The sequence below is a fragment of the Astatotilapia calliptera genome, chromosome 16 (genome assembly GCF_900246225.1).
Source record: "Astatotilapia calliptera chromosome 16, fAstCal1.2, whole genome shotgun sequence".
NCBI classification, from domain to species: Eukaryota; Metazoa; Chordata; class Actinopteri; order Cichliformes; family Cichlidae; genus Astatotilapia; species Astatotilapia calliptera.
The window spans coordinates 12,871,452-12,893,372 of record NC_039317.1 but is presented as its reverse complement, the minus strand read 5'-3'; the positions used below and the strand labels follow the sequence as shown (position 1 = coordinate 12,893,372).

Genomic DNA, 21,921 nt, shown 5'->3' with positions numbered 1-21,921 from the left:
CCAGACGTTCCTAGGTTGAGCGGGCACTCGTTTCTCTTTCCACCTCCCTCTTTTCTCCCTTTCCCTCCTCTCGCTTTCTGCCGCTCGCTCTCCCTCTTGTTACTTCTTTCTATCACTCTCGTACTTCCCCTCCAAAGGGACACAGTTGGGTGAAGGTCTGCTTTTAGTCCTAAAACCTCCAGCGCCACTATATGAGAGAGTCAGCACATTCAGACAGATAGAGTGAGTGCACTCTATTAGCAGGAGTGAGGTAAATAAACCTCGCAAGATATGGCTGAATAAATTTCGACTGGCGTCTGAACTAAAACACACTGCGTCATTCTACAGATACCGCCTTTGGGAAATACAGTGAAATGTACTGTAACACAAACAGCCTAGTGCTTGATAAAGTCTAGAGAAAGACATTATTGTTACATTGATTGAATCTAGATTGTTCTTGCAAACACCTTTTTTTTTCTTTTTAAAAAAAATGGTGTAATTCAGTCTTCATATTAATTATGACTGTTTAAGTGTGAACTAACTTTACCTGCAGGAGATGAATGAACAAAGAAATGTCTCGTACCTCAAAAGAAAAAAAAATATATGTATATAAAACTGATATATACATATCACTATCCATCCAGCTTTTCTCCTGTAGTTTCAGAACACTCTGGAAACCTTTTGGTGTTTTAAAAACGAGTCAAACTCACTTCTTGATAGAGAGCGCTCGGTATCCCGGTAAAGCTTGAAATGGACTATTGTATGTGAAATAATGTATGAGGCCAATATGTCACCTGTGTCACGTCACCATAATTCATCTTCAGCTGAGACATCCAGCCCCTTGTTCATAAAGAATATACCTCTATAGAATCTCGGCCCATTACATGCTCATTGTGTTGTTGTTTTTTTCAGCCTGTAGGCTTTTCTTTGTAACTATAAGCCAGCAAAGTAGGTATTGATTGAAACTCGAAGCTGTATTAATAAGTGAATGAGTAAGATGTGTGGAAAGTCAGGGGTGTATCTGCTTTGAAGGCCTTTTCTCCTCCACAGTAAGGTGGCACAGTCATTTATCACGGCTGGATCTGTGCCCCTCGTTTGGTGTAATAAAACTCCCCCATCAGAACCGTCCAACAGGTCTGAATCACTCTGTCACACCACCTTCCAGCTAAGGCACGCATTAAATCAAGCAAGCAGAACATTTCCTAAGGCAGCCATTGCCTTTTAATTTCCTGAAGAACCTTAAAATATCATTCATTACCAGAACTACACATATTTGGTTTTTAAAAGTCTCATAAATCAATAGTGGCCTGACTGCAATAATTATAACAAGTTAACATGTAATTTCCAGGCCGAGGGCCGCGCGCTGGATTTTAGCATATGCAAACGAGGCAATTCAAATAGTGTGGGGATATTAATACGGAGGAACAGGTAACGAGGTACGGGTTATGAATTATGCATCAAAAAGTGGTTGATCTTCAATAAAGGAAATGAATTCACCGTGTAATCTAATTAGTTATGGAAGTCTATTATGTTGAGCTGCAGAAAGCAACTGTCCTTGAAAAGAAATTTATTTACAGTACATGTTAGCTCTTTGGAATGGAATTGCATTCTGGAGTGCTCCAAATGTTAACACTCCCCCACCACCGCCACCACCACAAAGCACCAGACCAGCACTACCCACACGGCCCCTCCTCCTCATTTCTCACCCGACTTCTTCCCTCTTTCTGCCCGGTGTTTCAGCTCCAGACCCGGCCGGCCTCCGAAGAGAACCCAGAGTGTGACATCACCGGAGAACCCCCACATCATGCCCCACTCAGTCCCCGGCCTCATGTCCCCCGGCATGATCCCGCCCACAGGTATGGTTTGGTCTGTATCTCTCTGTCACTGTTGCTAAGGCTCTGATTCACTCTGTCTAGGTCTCTTCCACACACACAAGCGCACGCATGCACATGCACGCTCAGCCTCCCCACGAGTGGCCTCCCCGCAGCTTGTCCTCGAAATGGCAACCAGTCCAAAGTGACACATGCATCCAACCACCAGACACCAGCCGCTCACTCGTTTACCAAAAACAGATCCTCTGCTGTCCACCCCCCCCTCCCCCCCTCGCCGGAAACAAAGAGGAGGAGAATAGATTGGAGTGGAGATCTTTTCTCTCAGATTATTCCAGTAGATGTTGCATTTTGCCTTGAGTGCATTCTAATTAGTGCGATTAAATCCACTCCACTGGTATATGTACATAGGCAGTGGTGATGCTAAAGCAAGCTTATCGCCACAAGAATCAACAACAACCGTTTGTGCCCTAACTTACCCCCGGGCCAAGTCTTATTGCAACTAATGCTTTTGTTCTATTTGTGGCTGGCTTCATTGTGACTGCTTTGATGTTGGTGGCTGTAAGTGCTCTGCTTTGCATATTCTGCTCTCCTTAGTGATACGTCTTTAATGATATTACGCTGTCGAAAGGAGCTTTGTGCATTCTATTTAACCGACTATTCTTTTTTTTTTTTGCACTTTTGCAAAGAGATAAAGCACCGCAGCAGATTTTCCATAGTGAACTTGAACACTTTTAATGATCCCACTGAACACATTTTAATTCTGTTTGTTTTCGTATTCGTTTAAGAGCCACCCACTTTGAAATTCACTACTAAACGCGGGTGCCGGTTCAGTGCAGGCCAGTGCTTTGAACTGTGGGAACAGGATGAGGTCACTGGCTATCTGCGCAGCAGTATAGAAGGCAAACTTAAAGGCTGAAGTGAACACAGAGAGGGACAATGATGAGAAAGACCCATGTTATTTAGTGGAACATAAAGCAACAGAAAAGCCTTTTGATATCATCCCCTTTAAGCCCAGAGGGACTCTATGATCTTGACATTTAGTCAGGGTATTCAGGGGGCAGCGATAAAGTAATTGAGGTTTTCTTTTTTTTGGTCTTCTCATAACTGCCTTAAGCTTCCTAACTGTGGCGAGATGGAACTTTTTGCACCAGTTTCTGTGTCGTAATTAAACCATTTATTGTTTTGATGATAGTATTAAGCATTAAACGTCAAGGAAGTTACAGACTTTGACAGATTAGTAATTAAGTATAATTGACCACACATAAGTTAGCATCTAAGTAGGCGACTAATTGATCTCCCTGTCATGTCCAAATGTTCTGATTGATGATAAAAAACGACATTGAGAGACTGTCTTAAATAGTTACACCATCGTGTCATGTCACATTAGTTCATTTTTCAGATGAGTTAGCGCCTGCACAGAAAGACAGAATACGGGCCGACAGCTCTTCCCGAGGCTTCACCAATTCTTCGAGCCGCCCACAAAATAGCTGCGCCCTTTTTCATTTGGGCTGCGGATGAAGAGCGCACAGTGTTTGGTTCACAGTAACATGTCATCCCTCTGCTGATGTTCCAAGGAGATAAGCAGCATTAACAAATATGGTAATAGTGGTTAACTATTGCTCAAACTGGCAAAAAAGTTTCATCTTGAGATCGAAGCAGGAAGTTGTTCAATTATCTCATCTCCCAGCTTTAAAGAGCAGCATGACAGGCACTTACTTAACCGTTTTACAGTTTTCCCTTTTATTTTATTTCTTTTTTTCCTTCTTTTTTTTTTGGCGCAGCTCTTTTGAAGCGTCAGACTTAAGGTCATAGATTTAAGTTCGGTGGCTGTATCGGTCACATGTGAGAAGTGCATGAGAACAAATGTCGTCTTCACTCATCAGGACCAGAGAGTGGATGTGAGACACATTGTTAACATACACCAGTTCCATTTAGAAATAGACGTTTTAATGTGCTGAGTTAGTGCTTAGTTTTACACTTAAGGACATGTGTGAAGGCACACGTGTGTCTGTGTGAGTGCCTGAACGTGTGCATACTTCATGCCCCGAGGAAGGGGGTGTGGGGCAGGGGTTTACGCTGGAGCCTTTCCAGTTGCTGATGCATTACAGGCAGATTGGCCCCCAAATCGGATTATTTGCTGTGGACTGACACCACACTGAGATGACATCTCCTTTAAAGTGGAGAGGTGGCCTCCACTCACACTCTGGCCACTACTTAAGCAGCAGCTTCAATATAATTCATTTATGTCCTGGATATGGCTTCAATCTTTTGAATAACGCAAGAGTACTGCATTTACCATTAGAGAAATGAATGTCACCTACATCTTACCGAGGTGCATCCTGTACTTTGCTGATAAAAAAAAAACCCCAACAACAATATTTCCTAATGCCTCCTGGCATTGCCTCGCTTTAAGAGCGACACAGAGAGTTGCTTCTTCTTCTCACGAGTGCTGTAAGTGGAAACATACAGTAATATTTATCCTCTTTCAGTGTACAATTAGCACGTCATCCCCTGCTGCAGAGTGGATCATCTAATCCATCGCCACTTCAAGCTGCTTTAAAATAGATCCAGTATGCGCCAGGTAATTTAGTGTCAGTTCTTTGTGCCTCTGCCCCTCCTCTTTGAGTCCGCCGCTTGTCATAAGGTTAGCACGCTCTGTAATTGATACTAAATTTGTCATGATGTGGATAGCACAGTTCAAGTGGTTTAGTGTACCTAAGAGTCGCGTTGTTCCCATCCCCAGTTTGTCATTGCTGTGCTGCCACCAGTCCATGCATAAAATTAGGCGGCCATGCTCATTGACATGGAGTGTCTCTTCCCTATTTATCCTGCTTGCCCGATAAATAACCGGTGTTTTCATTGTTGCCCATGGTGCAGTCCCTAACAGAGAGGAGAACAGAAACACAGCAGATAAGCTCTTGTTTTTTGTTTGGGTTTTTTTTTTTTTTTTGAGAGGGGGGGGGGGGGGGGGGGGGAGTTGCAATCACTGCAAGAGAAAGTCGTAAAAGTCGGTCTTTTGTGTACTGATGTGAAGTTAATCTGATTTTAATTTAATTATAAGAGTTAGTTGCGGAGGGCACAGGCATTGGGGTGTTTGTTGTAAGAATGTTCTGACATTGGCGCAGGTATGGGGCAGCTAGCATGTTAATTAATGATGAAGATCCTGACAATATGCAGAGGCATGACAGCGTTAAGCCAGTCGGCTGCTGCTTCCTTTGCATATTAATAGATCCTTCATTATTATTTAATATGACAGCTGCTCCAAGGGCTACCATCAGACCTTGTCTCTGTTATTTGCTGTTTTGTGCTCCCCATGTGACAGTACCATGCTATTCTCTATTTGTTGAAATGTTCCCCCCTTTCTGTTTCCTTGCTGGTGTGACTCTCAACATGCGACCGTGATGCGCTGTTAGTTTTGTGCTCTGGAGGATTCGGACTCGCCGGCGCGTCTATACGAGAAAAGTGTCTGAATCTAAAGGTGACTTTGAAGGACTATATGAGGCTGGATTGTTTTGTTTGCATAGTAATGAATGCAGATTAGCACCGAGTGGGATTGGTCCTGTTGACGTTTAGACTTCTAGTGGCTTAATAGACTTGTTGTTGGGCGCCAACATCTCCCTGGCTTCCTTATTACACGCGCTGTATTGAGGTGTGCGTTGTGTGGATATGACAATTGATCCGGCGAAATGAAGCAATTATCAGAACAAAGATTTCGATTTATGGAGTGTGTCACTTAGTCAAAGACAGGGGTGGATGTTGCGGGCGAATGATAAATGAAAAATGGAAAAGTGATCATTTCATCCGTTTCACAATGGTACGAATCAATTTCCTAGCCTTTATTTTCTCGCTAAACGTTTGATCAAAACTCATCACCTCCTACTTTCCGTTTCCGTTTTGCTTTAGTGGCTCTACAGTTTAGTCGACTAAAGAAAAAAATTATATTATATATATGTGTTGAGGACAGATAGGCTGCAGTGCAATAAACCACCGTATTCCTACAAGTTAGAGAGCATCAGAAAGCTCCATTGCTGCACTCCTTTTAGCAGCACCTGATTTGTGGGGGGAATTTATCACACAAACAGCCCAGAGGTGATTTCAATATTTACTCGGCAGTCTGTTCTGCATACGTCTCATTTGGAAAACAGTTGACTCTTGCCCATTATACACAAATGAAGGCTGACCTTCAGACTGGGCAGAGGCCACATTCATTATGTGGAGAAGTATCACCTTCTTATGAGGCAATGGCTGTTTTCCCCCTCCTCCTGCCCAGCCTATGCATATGGAACAGCAGCCAGGGCCCACTGCAAACGAGAGGGCCCTCGCTGACATGATGTATACTGTACGTCAATATGGTACTGATGTATTTTAAGATGCAAACAAGGCTTTAAATTATATGCACCTCCATGTCAGAGGCTCAGAGTGACTCTCACCATCTGCCTATCAGCTGGGGATGAGAGGAAAGGGTGTCCAGGCCGGTATGCTCTTGTGTGCGTGTTTGTCAGTGTGTGTGTGTGTGTCTGTTAGCGCTTGCATGTGCTGGCATGTATCTATTAGAGCCACGTGTTTGATTTCTACCTCTCCTTGTACTTGTGTCTCCCCTCAAATGCATGGCTAATAGCTGCTTTGAGTCCCATCACGGAGACGTGACAGCTTAGCGATGATAAACGGAGACGCCGCTTTGTTCTGCGTCAAACGTAAGGCAAACCTGCATATCAAGTACAAGCAGCACCCAGTGAAAGGGCAGGTGATATACCGTATTGTGGATATGAGTGATTCCAGTAATAGGTACATATCTTTTTCTCGCCATGCATCTTTGATTTTGTTGCTGGGGCTGGCGAGAAGAGTCGTGGGACTCTCCTGAGACACGCCAAGCCTAGAGGAGCTTTAGCACTATCTGTCCCTGCTGTTTGAGACCAGCCTCATGAATAAAGATTTCAGTCACGTTCAATACACCAGAACCCTGGAACTACCACAATGACAGACCAGTGCTTTATGATCTCTGCAGTGTGCTCAGCATATGTATGGCTGTAATATTAGACCTACTATGTCAATCACATCAAGTTCATTTTCATTAAAGTGGATGACCACGTCTAAAGTTGCTATTTCGGGATGTATTTTGAGATCACAGAGGGGATTCAGTGGTGTCAGTATTCATGTAGTTTAACGAAGCAGCTAACTTTGGCCTCAAGTAAATCCATGTAAAATTCTCAAATACATTCAAATTCAGTTCAATTCAATTCAGTCCAGGTTTATTTATTTAGCGCCAAATCACAACAACAGTCACCTCTGAAAGAGCTGTATATTGCAAGGTAAAGACTCTACAATAATACAGAGAAACCCCAACAATCAGATGAGCCTCTATGAGCCAGCACTTGGTGACAGTGGGAAGGAAAAAACAGGAAGGAACCTCAGGCAGAACAAGGCTCACAGAGGGGCAGCCATCTACCACAACTGGTTGACTGGTTCTCTCTTGAGAAGCCTACTAAATAACCCATATCATCTCCGTACAAAAAACCAGTATGAATATTTGAGTATATTTGAGCCAAGCTCACTGCCACTTTTGACCTGTTGCCTCATCAGTTTCGTACTTCTGCAGACCACAGAACATTTTGAAATAAGAGATGATACAAAAGTTCACATATTGCCTCCTTCTTCATTCCTTAGTTAATTTTCACTCATGGCCCTCTAACTATTAAACTTGCTGGTCTGTCTATAGGATTCCATTGTGCCCGATGACTCGCCTTGACAGTGAGAAGAGCCCTCTTATTATGAGGCACGACAATGTATTGCTGTAAGAAACACGAGCAGCACTGTGAGGTATTATTCAGGTCGATTAGCTCTGATGAATGCATTAGACGGTATCACTGAAGTACCCTCCACAATAAGATTCAGAAGACGCAGCTCAGCCCCTATGTCTGTTCACTTTAACCCGCTTTACTTAATGTTTAATGCCCCCCCCCCCCCCCCCCATCCCCCGTCGCTGTGTCACACTGCATCACTATTCCTCATTCACTATTATAAGCTGTACACACAAAGTGCTTGCATCATGCGCTGTTATCTTGACTGCATCTTTTTCCATCAAGGTACAAATACATCAATACAGAGCGGCGAGGAATGCCAGAGTCTCTGAAACATTCATAAAAATCATATGCTGCCACACACACGGGGATCCATCTCATCAGCATGATAACCCGCTGTGAAGATATCCCCTGTCAGAAGATGAAAAACAAAGTCGTGATCTCGCAGGAGCTTATTCCCCATAGTGTATAAAATTATTCATTGTTTTATTATTTCAAAAGTCTGCCCTCTGTTTTCTTTTTCCTTCATTTTTTTATTTGCCAAGGAGGCTTTTTGAAAGGTTTCGCAGGTGCAGTGGCTCAGCCACAGCAGACATGTAGCGGTCTGTAAGCGCACTGTCTCCTCTGCCTCTTCTCTCCAGGCCTGACAGCAGCGGCGGCAGCAGCTGCCAACGCAGCCATCGCAGAGGCCATGAAGGTCAAGAAGATCAAGCTGGAGGCAATGAGCAGCTACCACGGCAACGCCAACCACCACGGGGTCGACGGAGAGAATGGAGACCTCAGCTCCAGTGTCGGTGAGGATGCCCTTCATACACGCACACACTGTCACAAATACATCTCGCATTAGTGGGAAAAAAATGCAAGCCGCACACAAACACATGCGAAGACCTGCACACTTGTCACCGTTTCAGCACACGCTCAAAGAACTCATAACTGTTCCAAGACTGCACAATTATCTGTTTAAAAAATTAGACAGAAAATGTCCAGAGAGGCAGGGTATTATACACATCTCAATCCTCGGCCGTATAAAACGAGAATCAACACATTAGGGGGAAAAATGCAGACTGGTTATTAAACAAGTTCCATTTTTGTCAGGGTTGTCAGTAAGTTTGAGCAAATTTGCTTTGATTTGCAAGAGTGAAAGCTTATGCGGTTCCATGCATTGTTCCAAAGGTACCCCAGCAGGCAAAAAAACAATGCTGGCAATCAAACCCTTCATTCTCTCTTTACATGTATCCTGCCTCCTTTCTTTCCAGCCGAGGCAAAAAAGTCCAAAATAACAATAATTCCAGAGCAGGTTTAGACTGAAATATGTCAAAGAAGAAGGTCGTTTCTACACCTCGTCATTAAAGCAGACACACTGTTCTTTGTGTCAATGGAGCTTTGTCAAAAGTAATAAAAAGGTTATACGCACACAGAGGCACACACAGACACACAGCTTGCCTTAAACCGAAGACTCGCACGGTGTTCTTTCATGAGATGCTCTTTCCACTGTGCTGCTGCCTTCTCAAAGTTTATAAAGCAATAAACTATTGATTTTAGTTATTTTGTATGCACTGGGAATGCCCGCTTTAGTAATGTAAGTCATGTTTTTCCGAAAGTGTTTTATGTTGAAAGAAAAAAAAAACAACTCCTAATAGCTAAGTGAAACTGTGAACACAGTTTCCCAAAGCTATCAGCTTTTAACAAGGTCTAATTGAATTGCTGTGAGAGCTCTGGTTTTTCACTATGTGCCATTTCAATTAATTATTAGCCCTAAAATGCAGAAGGATTTTTTGCAATATCACACACGAGCACTTAGTGTATTAAAGAGAATGATAATGTATGTTAGCGTGGATTCATGAGCCCGTTCCGAATTATAAACCAAGTGTAATCCCCGTAGCTTTGCCTGCTAAATTGAGGTTTTGATTCACTTACTGTAATAAATGGCTTGACTCCTGAACACATTTCGACAATAATACTTGACACCATGGAGCTTGTGGCGTGCGAGATGAAAACAGGATGTGTTTCTAAGCAGATTTAACAATGCGAAATGCATAAAGTGTGAGGTCATCACTCCGAGAGAATGGAGTGTGTAAAAAAAAAAAAAAGAGAGAGAGAGAGAATACGAGCCTGCGAGGTCACGGAAATAAAGATAAATGTGAGTACTAACAGCAAGGCTGTGGCAATGGAGCTAATAAGAAACTGTTTTATCTTTTTACAATTTAAATTGTAACCTTGAGCCCACAGCCAGCCACACAGGCTCCCGGTAGAATCATAATTCTGGCAAGGGGGAGCAGTTCTAGGTGTGGGTGCATGGGCCACAGCATTAGCTCTCTGAGTGAAATATATGGCAGTGACGCCTCTCGGCCCCATCCACAATCAATTGGATTCTTTTCCTTTAATATTTACTCGCAGCGATGAGATGCTCGTCTGCATGGTGATGAACAGTCTGCCACTGGCGTTTGAAGGTGACCTGTCAGTGAGTATGGACAAATCTCTCGCTCGCAGAAATGTAGAAAATAAATCATTAGGGGCAGGCAGTCAGACAGGGGCCCCTCTCTCTCCCTCACTCTCCTCGGATTTAAATCAGCTCAGATTTATGATTTGAATTAATGCTTCGTTTGGTCAAAGGAATGGTCGCAGAGACAAATGATGTTTGGTACTGAAACCATCCTAATATTGATTACTGGGTGTCGCAGCAATCTCTTGTTTATATCAAGCACTCTCCTGTGACAGGGTGGCCAGCAGGAGTCATCCTGATAATACGCTGGAGATATATGGCCCGCTCTGCACTGCAGAGCCATGAAACACAAGCTAGCAGCATGTTGTCTTCTTCATCTAGCCCCAGACTTTGCTTCACATGTTTTATTTTTAATGAAGGCATTTTGGGATTCCACAGTTGCGAGACTTAACAAGGAAGCCTGATTACAGATTTTACTTCAGATTCCATAAAGTGGCTCGCTCGGGTTTGATTTATGAGCTTTTTTTTTTTTTTTTTTTTGCTTTCTTTTTTTTTTGAAGTGCGAATCCCTAATATATCCAGCACTTGAGCCTATTATCCAATAGCTATCGAGACGTATAAATCAGTTGACTGATGTAGCAGAGGGGGAAATGCATTTGGCTGGGGCTTTTGTTGGGACTGGACTGACTGTTGTTCAGAGTGCTGACTGGGGAATGACTTCATGCTGTTTTTAAAACAGACTCAGACCACAGCTGCTCTGAGGAAATGGACTGGCGTTTTATAATCAACCGGCTTAAACTAAGACCCACACAAACGGATGTGTTTACTTACACAAATTATGTTACCATCCACGATAGGAATTGATATGATAATGAGCATCCTTCTGATAATACCACTAAGGACATAGATCCATTTAATCAGAAAAGAGCCACTACATCAACCCGTGGAGGGGAAACGAAAAAGAAAAAAAGCCTCCTCGGGCTAAAATACAGAATACAGGTGCCTCATCTCAGTGTTTGTCTGAAGCAGTTCTTGTATTGTGAAGCGCTTAAAGCAAAGCACAGCAGAGCCAGCCAGTGAAGGACACTCTGTACTGTTTGTAGAGTTGGATTGCCCGCCGCTGTCTTTGTGTTGATGTAAATTGAACAGGCTAATGTTTCTCCCTCACATTAAATATTCATCACAATTAGACCTTCCTGTTTGCATCAATGTTATTAATTATAAGGAAAAAAACAGCCAGTTCAACTCTCTGCCAAAATAACCAAACATCCTGAGTGAGAGATGGAGAGAAGGAAATAGATATGTATGAAGAAGGGGAGGCAGGAGAGAAGGGTAAAAAAGATACGGAGATGGAATGACATCAAAATGTAAAGAGAGGCAGGATGGTGTGTGTGTGTGTGTGCGTGTGTGTGGGGTCTTTCTTTGATTTTCCCTCGCACTCTTTAGTTGGGCAGAGGGAGAGCTCTCAAAGCACAATGTGGATTGTTCCTGCGCCTCTCAGGAAATGCCACAATTACAGATCACAGACCAAGCAAAACACGTGTGGCGCTTGGCCTTGAGGGGGATAAACAGCCTGCCATTCCCTCCCAGTGCATTGACCCCAGCCACAACCTTCATTACTGGGAGAAAAAATATTGTCAGCTGCCCACTAACAAACACCTGCCAATTCCAAGAGAAGGAATTGGGTTTGTTTTTTTTCCAGTTACAGAAGGGGGGAAAAAAGTGTTTCTCGGAGCTTCAAAAAGAACCAACAAAAAATCAGGTTGAGACGATAAGGCAGGGGTTTCACCCTTTGTCCTCTTTTCTCTGTCTCACTTACTTCTCTGTCTTTCACCCTCTGTCTCTCTTTGGCCACTGGGTGCTGCCCTGCCACTCATCTGACTCCTCACCACACAACTCTAATGGAGCTGAAATCCTGTTTGTAATTAGATATGGGAATTCCACTGTCATCAGCCAGATGATGCCACGACATGCCGGCTAAACAACAGCGCGGCGGTAGAAGGAGAAGACACAACTGTCACTGCTAACATAATCTACCAAAAAAAAAAAAAACAAACTCTTCCGAGTCCGCACTGTAACATCGCAGCGAAGCTTTAAAAGGAGCGATGCATGAAAACCTGAAAAGCCTTTGTCTCAACATCTGTGGCTTCGGTCCAGGCTGCCTGCGCCCAACAGGGGCGGGTGGGGGAGTGGAAAGCCTCATGCTAGTCTGAAGTTTGGACGGGTGGTGACAGGTACCTGGAGTCTTGCCTGACTGAGTGAGGAGTTGAGGGAAAGAGGTTCTGGGTGAGATGATGAGGAAGCATCATTCTCTCTTTCCAGGGTCATCAGGCTAATTTCTGCAAGCCCTACCCTCACGCTTGCATGTTTGCATGCGTGCGCGCGCGTGTGCCTGCGTGCGTATGTATGTGTGTGAGAGAGAGAGCGAGGAAGAGGGGGCCTTGGCCCCTGAGAGCGCTCTGTGAGGAGACCACAGCTGTACACTCCCAGCAGCTAATTGGTCCTTATCTAGCTGTCCCATTCATCTTCATTTTTTACCAATTACTGAGCATTATCTGTGTTCTCAGTTGGGTATGGGACTTAATCCTTTTTGGTTAAGCTGGTGCTACAGCTTGCAAATTTCAAATGGAGGAAGGGTGGGTTGGTGGGTGGTGTATTTGGATGTGGGAGGGGAGGTGGGAGGGGCAAAAGTCGCAGCAAAAAACAAACTCCGAAACTTCCCATCATCCCTCACGGGCGAGAAGCAATCAATAAACAATGACATCACATGAAGGGGAAAGGGGGTGGGGAGAAAAAAATGGAAGGGATCAATTATTGGCGTTATAATTCAAGTCCTTGTTTGCAAACGTTGCAGCCGCATTGATTAGGCTGTTCTTGTTGCACTCGCCATTATTGACTTGTTAAGGCCATATTTTCTCATCATCAGTGGTTTTACCTTTTAGGGTGGGCGGGGTCATTAATTATTTAGCATGTATTTATTTTAAAGCGTGGCGAGTGAGAAAAAAAAAATCACCGTGTTTACGCCACAAACAACACAAAGTATAGTACACTGCTCATCCAGAAGGTACATCAAGACGCCGCAGTCTGGGGCAGTTAGCCTTAATTTTCTGAGATCAATGCATAACTAGACTCCTCTCTATATGGGGTCCGTGCTTGGCCATGTTGCAGAGCTGAGTGGAGTCAGGCTTGAGACCATGCACTAATTACTGGAGTGTTCACTGCTCTGTTGGATAGCATTTGTGCAATTTTGGAACATATAAGAGAGTCAGTGTGCTTTGCGATAAGCCGCTAAATAAGACATTAAGATGACAGCGCGTGTGAGTGGAGAAATGATAGTCGTCGAATGTGAGCCGAACACGGGGCTAAAATGGGTAGAGGTGACGTGCACCCGGGCGTATATTTACTGGACATACAGGCATGCGTGTCAGCACACACAGACAAAGCCACGCACACAAAAGCAGGACCCATATAGAGAGACACTGCTCTTGCACTTTGATAGGGATCTGTTTGGTCACATTCTCTGTGCCAGCTGTCAGCCCAGCTCCACTGCTGCGATTTAATTAGTCTGTTTATGTCCTTTCTAATAATAAAGCTCTCTGGGTGGAAGGACACGTCCAACTAGCTAACTACGCGCTCCAACCTGCTAGCTGCATTAGTGCTGGTGGCCCAGCGCAGCTGAATGTGGGCCATGATGGAGGATGGTGGCAACTTCCTGCACCTCTCCTCTAGAACAGTGGCCCTCAGGCTCAGATCTAGTATCACCCCCTACTCAATCCTAACCTTAACCATTAGGGGATAAAGCACATACTGACCTGATATGAGTGTCTAGGGGCAACTTCATCCATCTTCCTCTCTAGCTCTCTTGTGGGAGCCTTTGTCAGCCAAAGCTCTTTGGAGAGACTAGATTGTAGCCATAGGCTGAATGGAATTCATTTCACGAACATATCATAACACCTCTTTTTACAGCGGCAGGTTATTGTCTTGACTAATTTATGCAATTCAACATTTTATTTGGGTTTTCTCCCCATCTTCTTATATCAAGGGTCCTTCTCCAGACAAAACAGGATTTCTTTGACCTGCCAGCGTTGGGCAAACGGGGGCTAGTGGTGGTAAGTGAGCGAGACAGAGAGTGGCAGAGCAGACAGGCAGCCTTCCAGTCTGAGTGAAGAGCTTGATGGGTCTCCGTCGCTCTCTTGGGCTTTGGCCCTCACCATCTCTCTATTAGGCTGCCAGGCTCATGGGAGCCAGGTGACAGATAAGTGAAGAACGACACACACATTTTAATAGACATTTCAAAAGATAAACCTGATAATCATTTCTCTTTTTAATGAAGTCTAATGTCCTCGTTCTAATTCCGGTTGCGTCGGCTGTTAAGCATCAGCGTAACACTTGAATATGCATGATTGGGAAATTGTGAGGCGCACCGATGTAGCTACAAAACACACAAACGCAGACAACGGCAGAAATAGATTACAATAACAGGGGGAATTGATTAAACATTATTTCCGTAATGATCCATATCAAGTTCTATCATCTTTGAGTGGCAGCGGAGTTGCGGCGCTACGGAGAGGAAGAGGCGGCGGCACTCGACAAACCGTCATGGAAATATTTGTTTGATTGTCTCTTGCGGTTAGCTCACAATAGCAGGAGCAGAGCTATAAAAAAACAACTGACCAGTCGAGTTGTCATCCCTCATCAACATTAGGCCTCATTCCTCATTAATTGGATAGATTAATTTGGAGCGCTTTGATGCCGGGGTGATGCATGTGTTCGGCTGTCCCCTCCTCACTATTCTCTGTCAGGTTGAATTTAGCCAGGGAAGGGGCTGACCTTTGAAAGTGAAGAGATCAACACAATTTGAAAAGACAATGTCACTTGCTGTAAATGTGATACGTGTAATAAATGACATTCAACCTTTCGGTGATGATGAGCTTTCGCAGGTCGGAGCAATGTGAAATATATGTGGTGTGTGATTGCGTCGGATGCGGAGCCGTTTTCACATGCACAGTTAAGATGGCGCAGCGTTAGAGGCTGGATATCATGCGCTCTCATTTCCCCGTGATTATGTCTAAGAGGAAACATTAGCATAGAGTAATGATATTACTGTGTGTACACAATAACAGTAATGGCAGCGCGGTGATGACAACAGCGAAATGGCGTTCTCTTTTAACTGTGATTGCACTGTAAAAATGTAGCATTGCCCGGGAAGGATTCAAAAAGCGTTTCGTGACAGAAAAGAAAGTTGGTCGTGTTCCGCAAAAGCACTTTTTTCCCCCTTTTTCTTCTTCTTCTTCTCTCAATTATGATATGGGAACCCTCATCCAAATAGAGCTATCAGCCTTCCTGAGCCCAGACATCTTCACCATCACAAAGCCTCTCCTCTGGGACCAAGATAAAGACGGAGCGCGTGAGCAAGTTCAAACAACGTAAAGGAATTTCACAATCAGCACGCCCTTCAGAGGGTGAACAAACAAAGGAAGGCGTTTCTTGATAAATGATATTTAGAATCTCCAGACAAATAATCAAACAAATATATATCTATGTATATTTTAACATGTTGTCCTCTGCCTCAGTTAAAGTCCACACTGAACTGCATTTCAAGGAAACCTCGCGCTGACAACGGTTGAGCGTTACTGATTTTCTCTCTCGAGAGGTGCTTGTCATGGAGGAAGTGAGAGCGCAGGAGGTAGTGATGCTAATTTTGTAATTAAAACAGATGATCCGATGACCACATGCAAACCGATCCCTCCCTACCACCACCACCATCCACCCCTCAACCCCCATCCCGGCTAAATTGATATGATGGCAGAGTGGGTCGTGATTGATAACACTCGTCAATATATTTCATTTCAGGAGCCTTAGTCAAATGACAACTGGTTGTCATTGACTGAAAGCAATCTTTTTAAAAGGGGGAGCCTTTGCTAAGTATCAGATGAAAATGATTCCTCTGTCTGCTTGGGTGTCACTGTCTGTAGGAGCTTTATTGATTGGGCTTGAATATATTGCAGCCGCAGTAGTAACAGCTGCTAGTAATATCTCTCCTCTCCTTCGCCTCTCCTCTTCTGCTCGCAGCACTTTCCGTGCCACCGCTTATTGTGAGTGATCCAGCGTCGGAGCTCCTGCGCCGATTCCGCGGCGATCCTCGGAGTGACGTGTGGCAAATGTGAAGTGAGCCTGGTTCCGACCCAAATTAGTGAATGCCTCCCGTGTCCTAATGTGTCCTGAAGGCCTGGCTGTCTTGGCCAACTGCACACACACACACATACTCCCGCGCATGACTGCGTAAACTAAAACCCACCATTGTGTCGCCCGCCCCGCACGCTCTGTGTTATCAAGCACAAGGATGTTGGCATTGGTTGGTAAAGGTCATTTACTGTAATGAGATTTGCCACATGCAAGCATATGGCTTGATTATTGCTCTGTTCGTTAACATTTTCAGCAAAGAGACAAATAGACAGCTAAAATGGGAAGGGGGGGGGGGGGGGTAGCACAGGGGGGGCGGTGGCGAAACGTGTTCAGCACCCCCCACCACCACCACCTAAAAGATAGCGAGAACTTCTTCCACAACAGATCTGTCACGGAGATGATTGATCTTCCAATTTTCATAAGGAATGCGCACTATTAGAGCCGAGGATTTAAATTATCCTATAAAAGTTGCCTGCCTTAGATTTTTATGCGCTTAATGGACAAACACCTCTGTCTCCTTGATAATTTCTACCACATGTTACACTCCAGCGGTTTGGGTTTGGAAAGCAATTATGTTACCTCATGAAAGCAGAAATGTTTTCTTATCATGTTTTCTTTCTTTTTTTTTTTGTTACATTTCGTGATTTAGTTCATCAAAAAGTCTATGCCCACCTCAGTTGCGCGTCTTTGCCTTGGCACGTCGAGCGTATTTTGTCTGCTGATGCGTTAATAGCTTGTTATTCATCCAATCGTTACAGCTCTTGGAATGTAAAGCATTTTTCTTTCCCGCATGTGTTTATATGTTCGGCTGGCTTTGCGCCGGCGCGTAACTTTACACAATTATCCATACTGCATCATTGTCTGAGCGTGCGGCCGTGTGTTTTCATGTTTACCTCTCTTTGTTGCTGCAAGATGTATTCGTTTTATGTCCCCGTTTGCAGTGTGCGTGCGTGTGTGTAGGCATACGTGAGTGGACAGCAGGTATTTAACAAAGACAAGATGTTTGCTTTATTATCAGCATTAACTACGTAAACACAAAAAGCTTCAAAGTTTCATTCAATGACACTGAAGGGCTGTGGGTGGCTACATCAAAGCTCGAAACCTTCCCCTCTCCCCCCATTTTAATGAGAAACAGGACTCACCAGCCTTGACTGAACCTGCCATCTGTGTGTGTGTGTTTTCTTGTTTGCCTGTGTGTATATGAATGTGGGACTAGCAAGCACATGGAAGCATGCACTCGTGTAGTCTAAAGTGGCACCACAATTCTAGACGACTTATTTATGGAGGCCGTGTCTTATGTTTGATCTGATGCATACACACCCCCCCCCGGTCCACCTCCTCCGTGGCAGGACTTCCTTTTCCCCCCCTTTTTTAAAAAGGGAGATTAACAGTTATAGTAAAGACGACTAGCTGATTAGTGCTATGGAGACCTCTAAATGTCTCGCCGCGTGACAGACACTTTTTCATGAGCCATTCATTTCCTTTTGGGACCAGTGTGCAAATCCTTGATACGACCACAACAAAGACTCTCCTTGTGCACGCCACCGTCTTTACCTTTGTCGGAGAAATGCATACACAACATGGGGGCATTTTTACAAGCGCAATTAAGAGGGAAAACGGAGATTGTTTTTGCGGCGGCGAGCTGCGTATGGATTGTGCACTGAGTCAGTCCATTTAGCAGCTTTGACTGGAATGGCCCTGTTCAGTTTGACAGATCAGAAGAGGGAAGGAAAAAATATCTCAACACCATGAAAACCAAAGGCTTAGCAGTGAGCAAATCAGCCCTTTGTCTTGTTCAATTCAAATCAAAGGATAACCAGGAATGTTTGTTTGACAACAGCATTTACAATGCATTGTTCTGAAGCCCAGAGCCTCCCAAACAAAGACAGATAGGCTTTAAACAAGTCATTTAATTAGCACCGGATCCCCAGCTTTGGCTGCGCCAACCAATTATACATTCCTGAGGCATGTGCAGGTCCTATTTCACGGGAGTGAGAGGCAGATCCTCTCCAGCCCTGTCTCTTACAGTACATCTCTCCCCTTCCATTTAAGAGAAGGTAAATAGCCCAGACAGACAGCTTCATTAGCCAGCGTCTGAAGAGCGCGGGGCCGATTGTCGCTTAAATAGTGCGCTTTTACTGCAGGCCCAGCCAGCGACCTCCGATCAATTACAGCTGACATTATTGTTTGTCGGGAGCTTTTTTCCTGGACAGAGGGAGTAAAAAACGAGATCAGGCCTGAGCTTTGGCTGGAAATGTAATCTTCCCCCTCTCTTTGGTTCTTTCGCTCCACAAACAATAAATCATTCAGTTGAAGAGATAATAAAGTGCCAAGTAGGAGCTAGTTTAATTTTTGTCAGGGGAAATCTGTCCACAACAGAGTTAAGGGTAAGGGGCCCGGCTGCTTTCTCATCCCATTTTCAATGACAATGGCTTAGCTCCTCTCCTCTTATTTTTCTCCGTAGGGTTAGATGGCCAAAAAGGCTGAAGTTCTGTGTCGATGAGGATTAACTGCGGCACAAATCACCAAAATAAATCACTGCTGGCGTTTTAATCATTTTTTTAAATCGTTCAACAGTCAATCAATCCATTTTTTCCCACTTTTCTTCAAATCTTTTTTTTTAATAAGTAACAAACCTGCCATTAGCCGTGAGGTTTGATTCTGATGTAACAGGTTTTTAATCATGTTGCTACCAAGGGCTGTTTTAATTCATTCAATTCATCCTCCGCGATTCAGATCTTTGCTTATCCATGCGTGAACTCCCAAGCACTGCACGACATAATAGCTGAGCTGTTTATATTGGTATTAAGTGATTTGTAGTTTTAATGATGGTAAATAGGAGTTCACCTTTGCAAGTCCCTCAGGCTTACTTCAGGTAAATTACTCCAAATGCATTGTCTGCCCTTCAGGAAAGAGAGAGGTGGTGGTTGGGAGGGGGGCTTGTGGGAATTCACCTCTCATCAGGTCTGAACTTCTATTTCAGAGATAAACAGAAAACTGACAAATATGTTTCTAACAGTTTGCCCACTGGAATATCTTCACAATATCACAGCGATTAATGAGTCTCTTCATTCTGGTTTTTGAAAAGGACAAAAAAAGAAGCAAAAATCTCTGTTTATTGTTACCTACGTAAAAAAAGTTGTTGCAATTATTCACAGTCCTTTCATTTAAATGAGAATAAAAATCAAGAAAATGAGAAGAAATTGCATATGAATGCGATGAAAACACTCTAACTGTCTTGTGAAAATGCCAGATTCCTTGAATAAATGCATATCCTCCTCACCTGGCTCCTTTCAGCCATAAATAAAAGGATTTGGTGCACCCTTGTTGGCCCGTGGCACATTCCCCTACAGTGGCCTGAATGGGTCTTTATGGGAGAAACATCGCTTTAGGATGGGGTGACAAGAAAGGGGCTGGACGGGCACTGAAAGCGAGACTAATACCCCTTTAGAGCAAACAGAGGTCCTGTGTTTTCGCGCCAGCCTGTCAGTCAGGTGGAGACACATCAATGAAATTCACATGCCATCAAGAGAAAGATATGACAGGGAGATAAGTGGCGGTATGTTACTAACAAAGCGCAGACCTGCGTTGTTTTAAGTGACTTTTCACCTCTTTTTCATACTTTATTGATATGGTGAAAATCTACCTTTATGTGTGTGTAGCTGCGTTTGATTGAATGGGCGTAATAGAGACACCTCAAAGGCAGAATAAGTCTCTTCACTCTGGCCCTTGAGTGGCCTTGAAAGGCTGATAGGTAGCCTAGACCTCTCCATGTTGTCCTACAGTAAGTACCCCCGCAATCAGGCCCTCTGTGGTGTTTTTTAATTGAGCTTAGCCTGCTGAGTGGTAATTGATTCAGTCTGAGCTTCAGCAGAGGCGCTGATACAAGGTGCTGCTTGGCTTCCGCCTTTCTTTAATCTCCCCTGCTTTATATTGTTTGGGAATACTTGCCACTGAGAAACTGCATGCCACCTTTCTTATGGAAATCAATGCTTCTTTTGGAAGGAGGGGAATGACAGAGAGGAGTACTTCTCATGTCCTTTCATTTTCAACCAGTGTCCTTCTCTTTAGAGGCTTCGCCATGCAGATCTCCTTGCCCTTTGGCTACTGATGTTTTGTCAAAAAAAGAAGAGTGGAGTTGTTTTGTGGATAGCTTTCTGTAGTGTGCTATCTTTTTTTCTTCCCCTCCTTTTTCTCTACACAGCTTTCTTTTTTTTCTTTTTTACCTTGAACCGGGCTGCCAAGAAAGACAGAAAAAAAAGGAGTTAAAAAAAATCTACAGAGAGGCTCGATCAGATCCAATAGTGTCTATGAGGTTTTCTTTAAAGCATTTGAGGAAAAGCATCTGAGTGGCGGAGGAATGAGACCAAACTGTTCCCAGTCACTTTTGATCCTGCCAGTTCAAAGTCCCTGTAGAGCACGGGCGGGGGGAAGGAGGGGGGTGCCACGGCTGGGGAGGGGAGGGGGATACAGACACCTAGCTTTGACCCTCTGTCTGTGCTCATGTCCTTTGAAAGTTGGCTTGTTTTCATTAAGCCATTCAGAAGTGCAGTTCAGGGCCACTATTTGACTAGCTACAACCCCCCCTCCACCGCACCCCACCCGCAGTATCTTTATTAGACTTTCTTTACATTTTCTCGCTGCTAATGTCTTCAATTTCCCCAATTAGGCGTCTACTGCCAGACAGCAATTGAATGATTTAGAACATTTGTAAGATATCTCTGATGTTGTAATGGAATAATTTGTGTGTTCGTATAGAGAAAAAAAACCCTGAAAATCACATTATTGGGTGAGCTGAATGCGACCTACTCTTTTTTTTTTGTCTCATTCTCTTCTTCTCTTTGTCTCTTGGTCTGCACTGTCGGCGGCTATAATTAGCCTAAAGTCATTGCCGTACTGTAGCCTAGCGCTACTTGTTTGTCATTAGCGCGTTTAACTAGTCATTTGGGTAATGACTTTCAAGATTGCCCTTGTTTTTACCGAGATATTTTTTTATATGTAAATATTGAGAGAATTTCCATAATTTGCCCCTTTTTATTCATCATAGAATAATTGATGCATATTTATTGCAGTGTAAACTTTGGTCTTTGAATGACTGTGTGTATAGTTATCGTCCCCATTTTCTTTATTATTATTGCAGTAGTATCTATTATTAACACGTGCTGTAAAACATTTATGTGTATTGTGTTAACATGGAAAGATACCCGAGACGTGATTAATCTGAATTATTCCTTTCTTTTCCTGGCGCTTGGCTCTGTAAAGCTTTAGTGTTATTGGACACCAATTTTAAAGGGGATCTCAGTGGTGGGAATTACTGATTGCTGAATTAACACCAGCAGGTTCTGAGTTTTCAGCCAAGTTTCCCCTGTGGGTAGCTCACTCATAATATGCATCATTGAGTAACCAACGACCTCTTCCTGTGTCTCAGGCCTGGAACTCCCCTTCATGATGATGCCACACCCTCTGATCCCAGTCAGCCTGCCCCCAGCCTCTGTCACTATGGCGATGAGCCAGATGAACCACCTCAGCACCATTGCAAATATGGCCGCCGCAGCACAGGGCCAAAGTCTGCCCTCCAGAATGGTCACCTCTGTTATAAAGGTAAATTTTTAAAAGAGAAAGCAAGCAATGTCATAATAACAGCTGGCTGCTGTAAACACAGTTCCCTCTTTCTCGTGGCATA

The 21,921-nt window shown here is 43.9% G+C and overlaps 1 protein-coding gene across 2 annotated transcripts in view; it reads left to right on the top strand.

Annotated features, from left to right (window-relative positions):
- Positions 1 to 21,921, top strand: part of dachd (dachshund d) — a 94,053-nt gene that overhangs the window by 45,178 nt on the left and 26,954 nt on the right. For both annotated transcript variants that reach the window (XM_026143812.1, XM_026143811.1), the window contains exons 2-4: positions 1,720 to 1,835; positions 8,251 to 8,403; positions 21,667 to 21,839. In XM_026143812.1, coding sequence (XP_025999597.1) covers positions 1,720 to 1,835; positions 8,251 to 8,403; positions 21,667 to 21,839 — 442 coding nt within the window. The remainder of the gene's footprint in view (positions 1 to 1,719; positions 1,836 to 8,250; positions 8,404 to 21,666; positions 21,840 to 21,921) is intronic.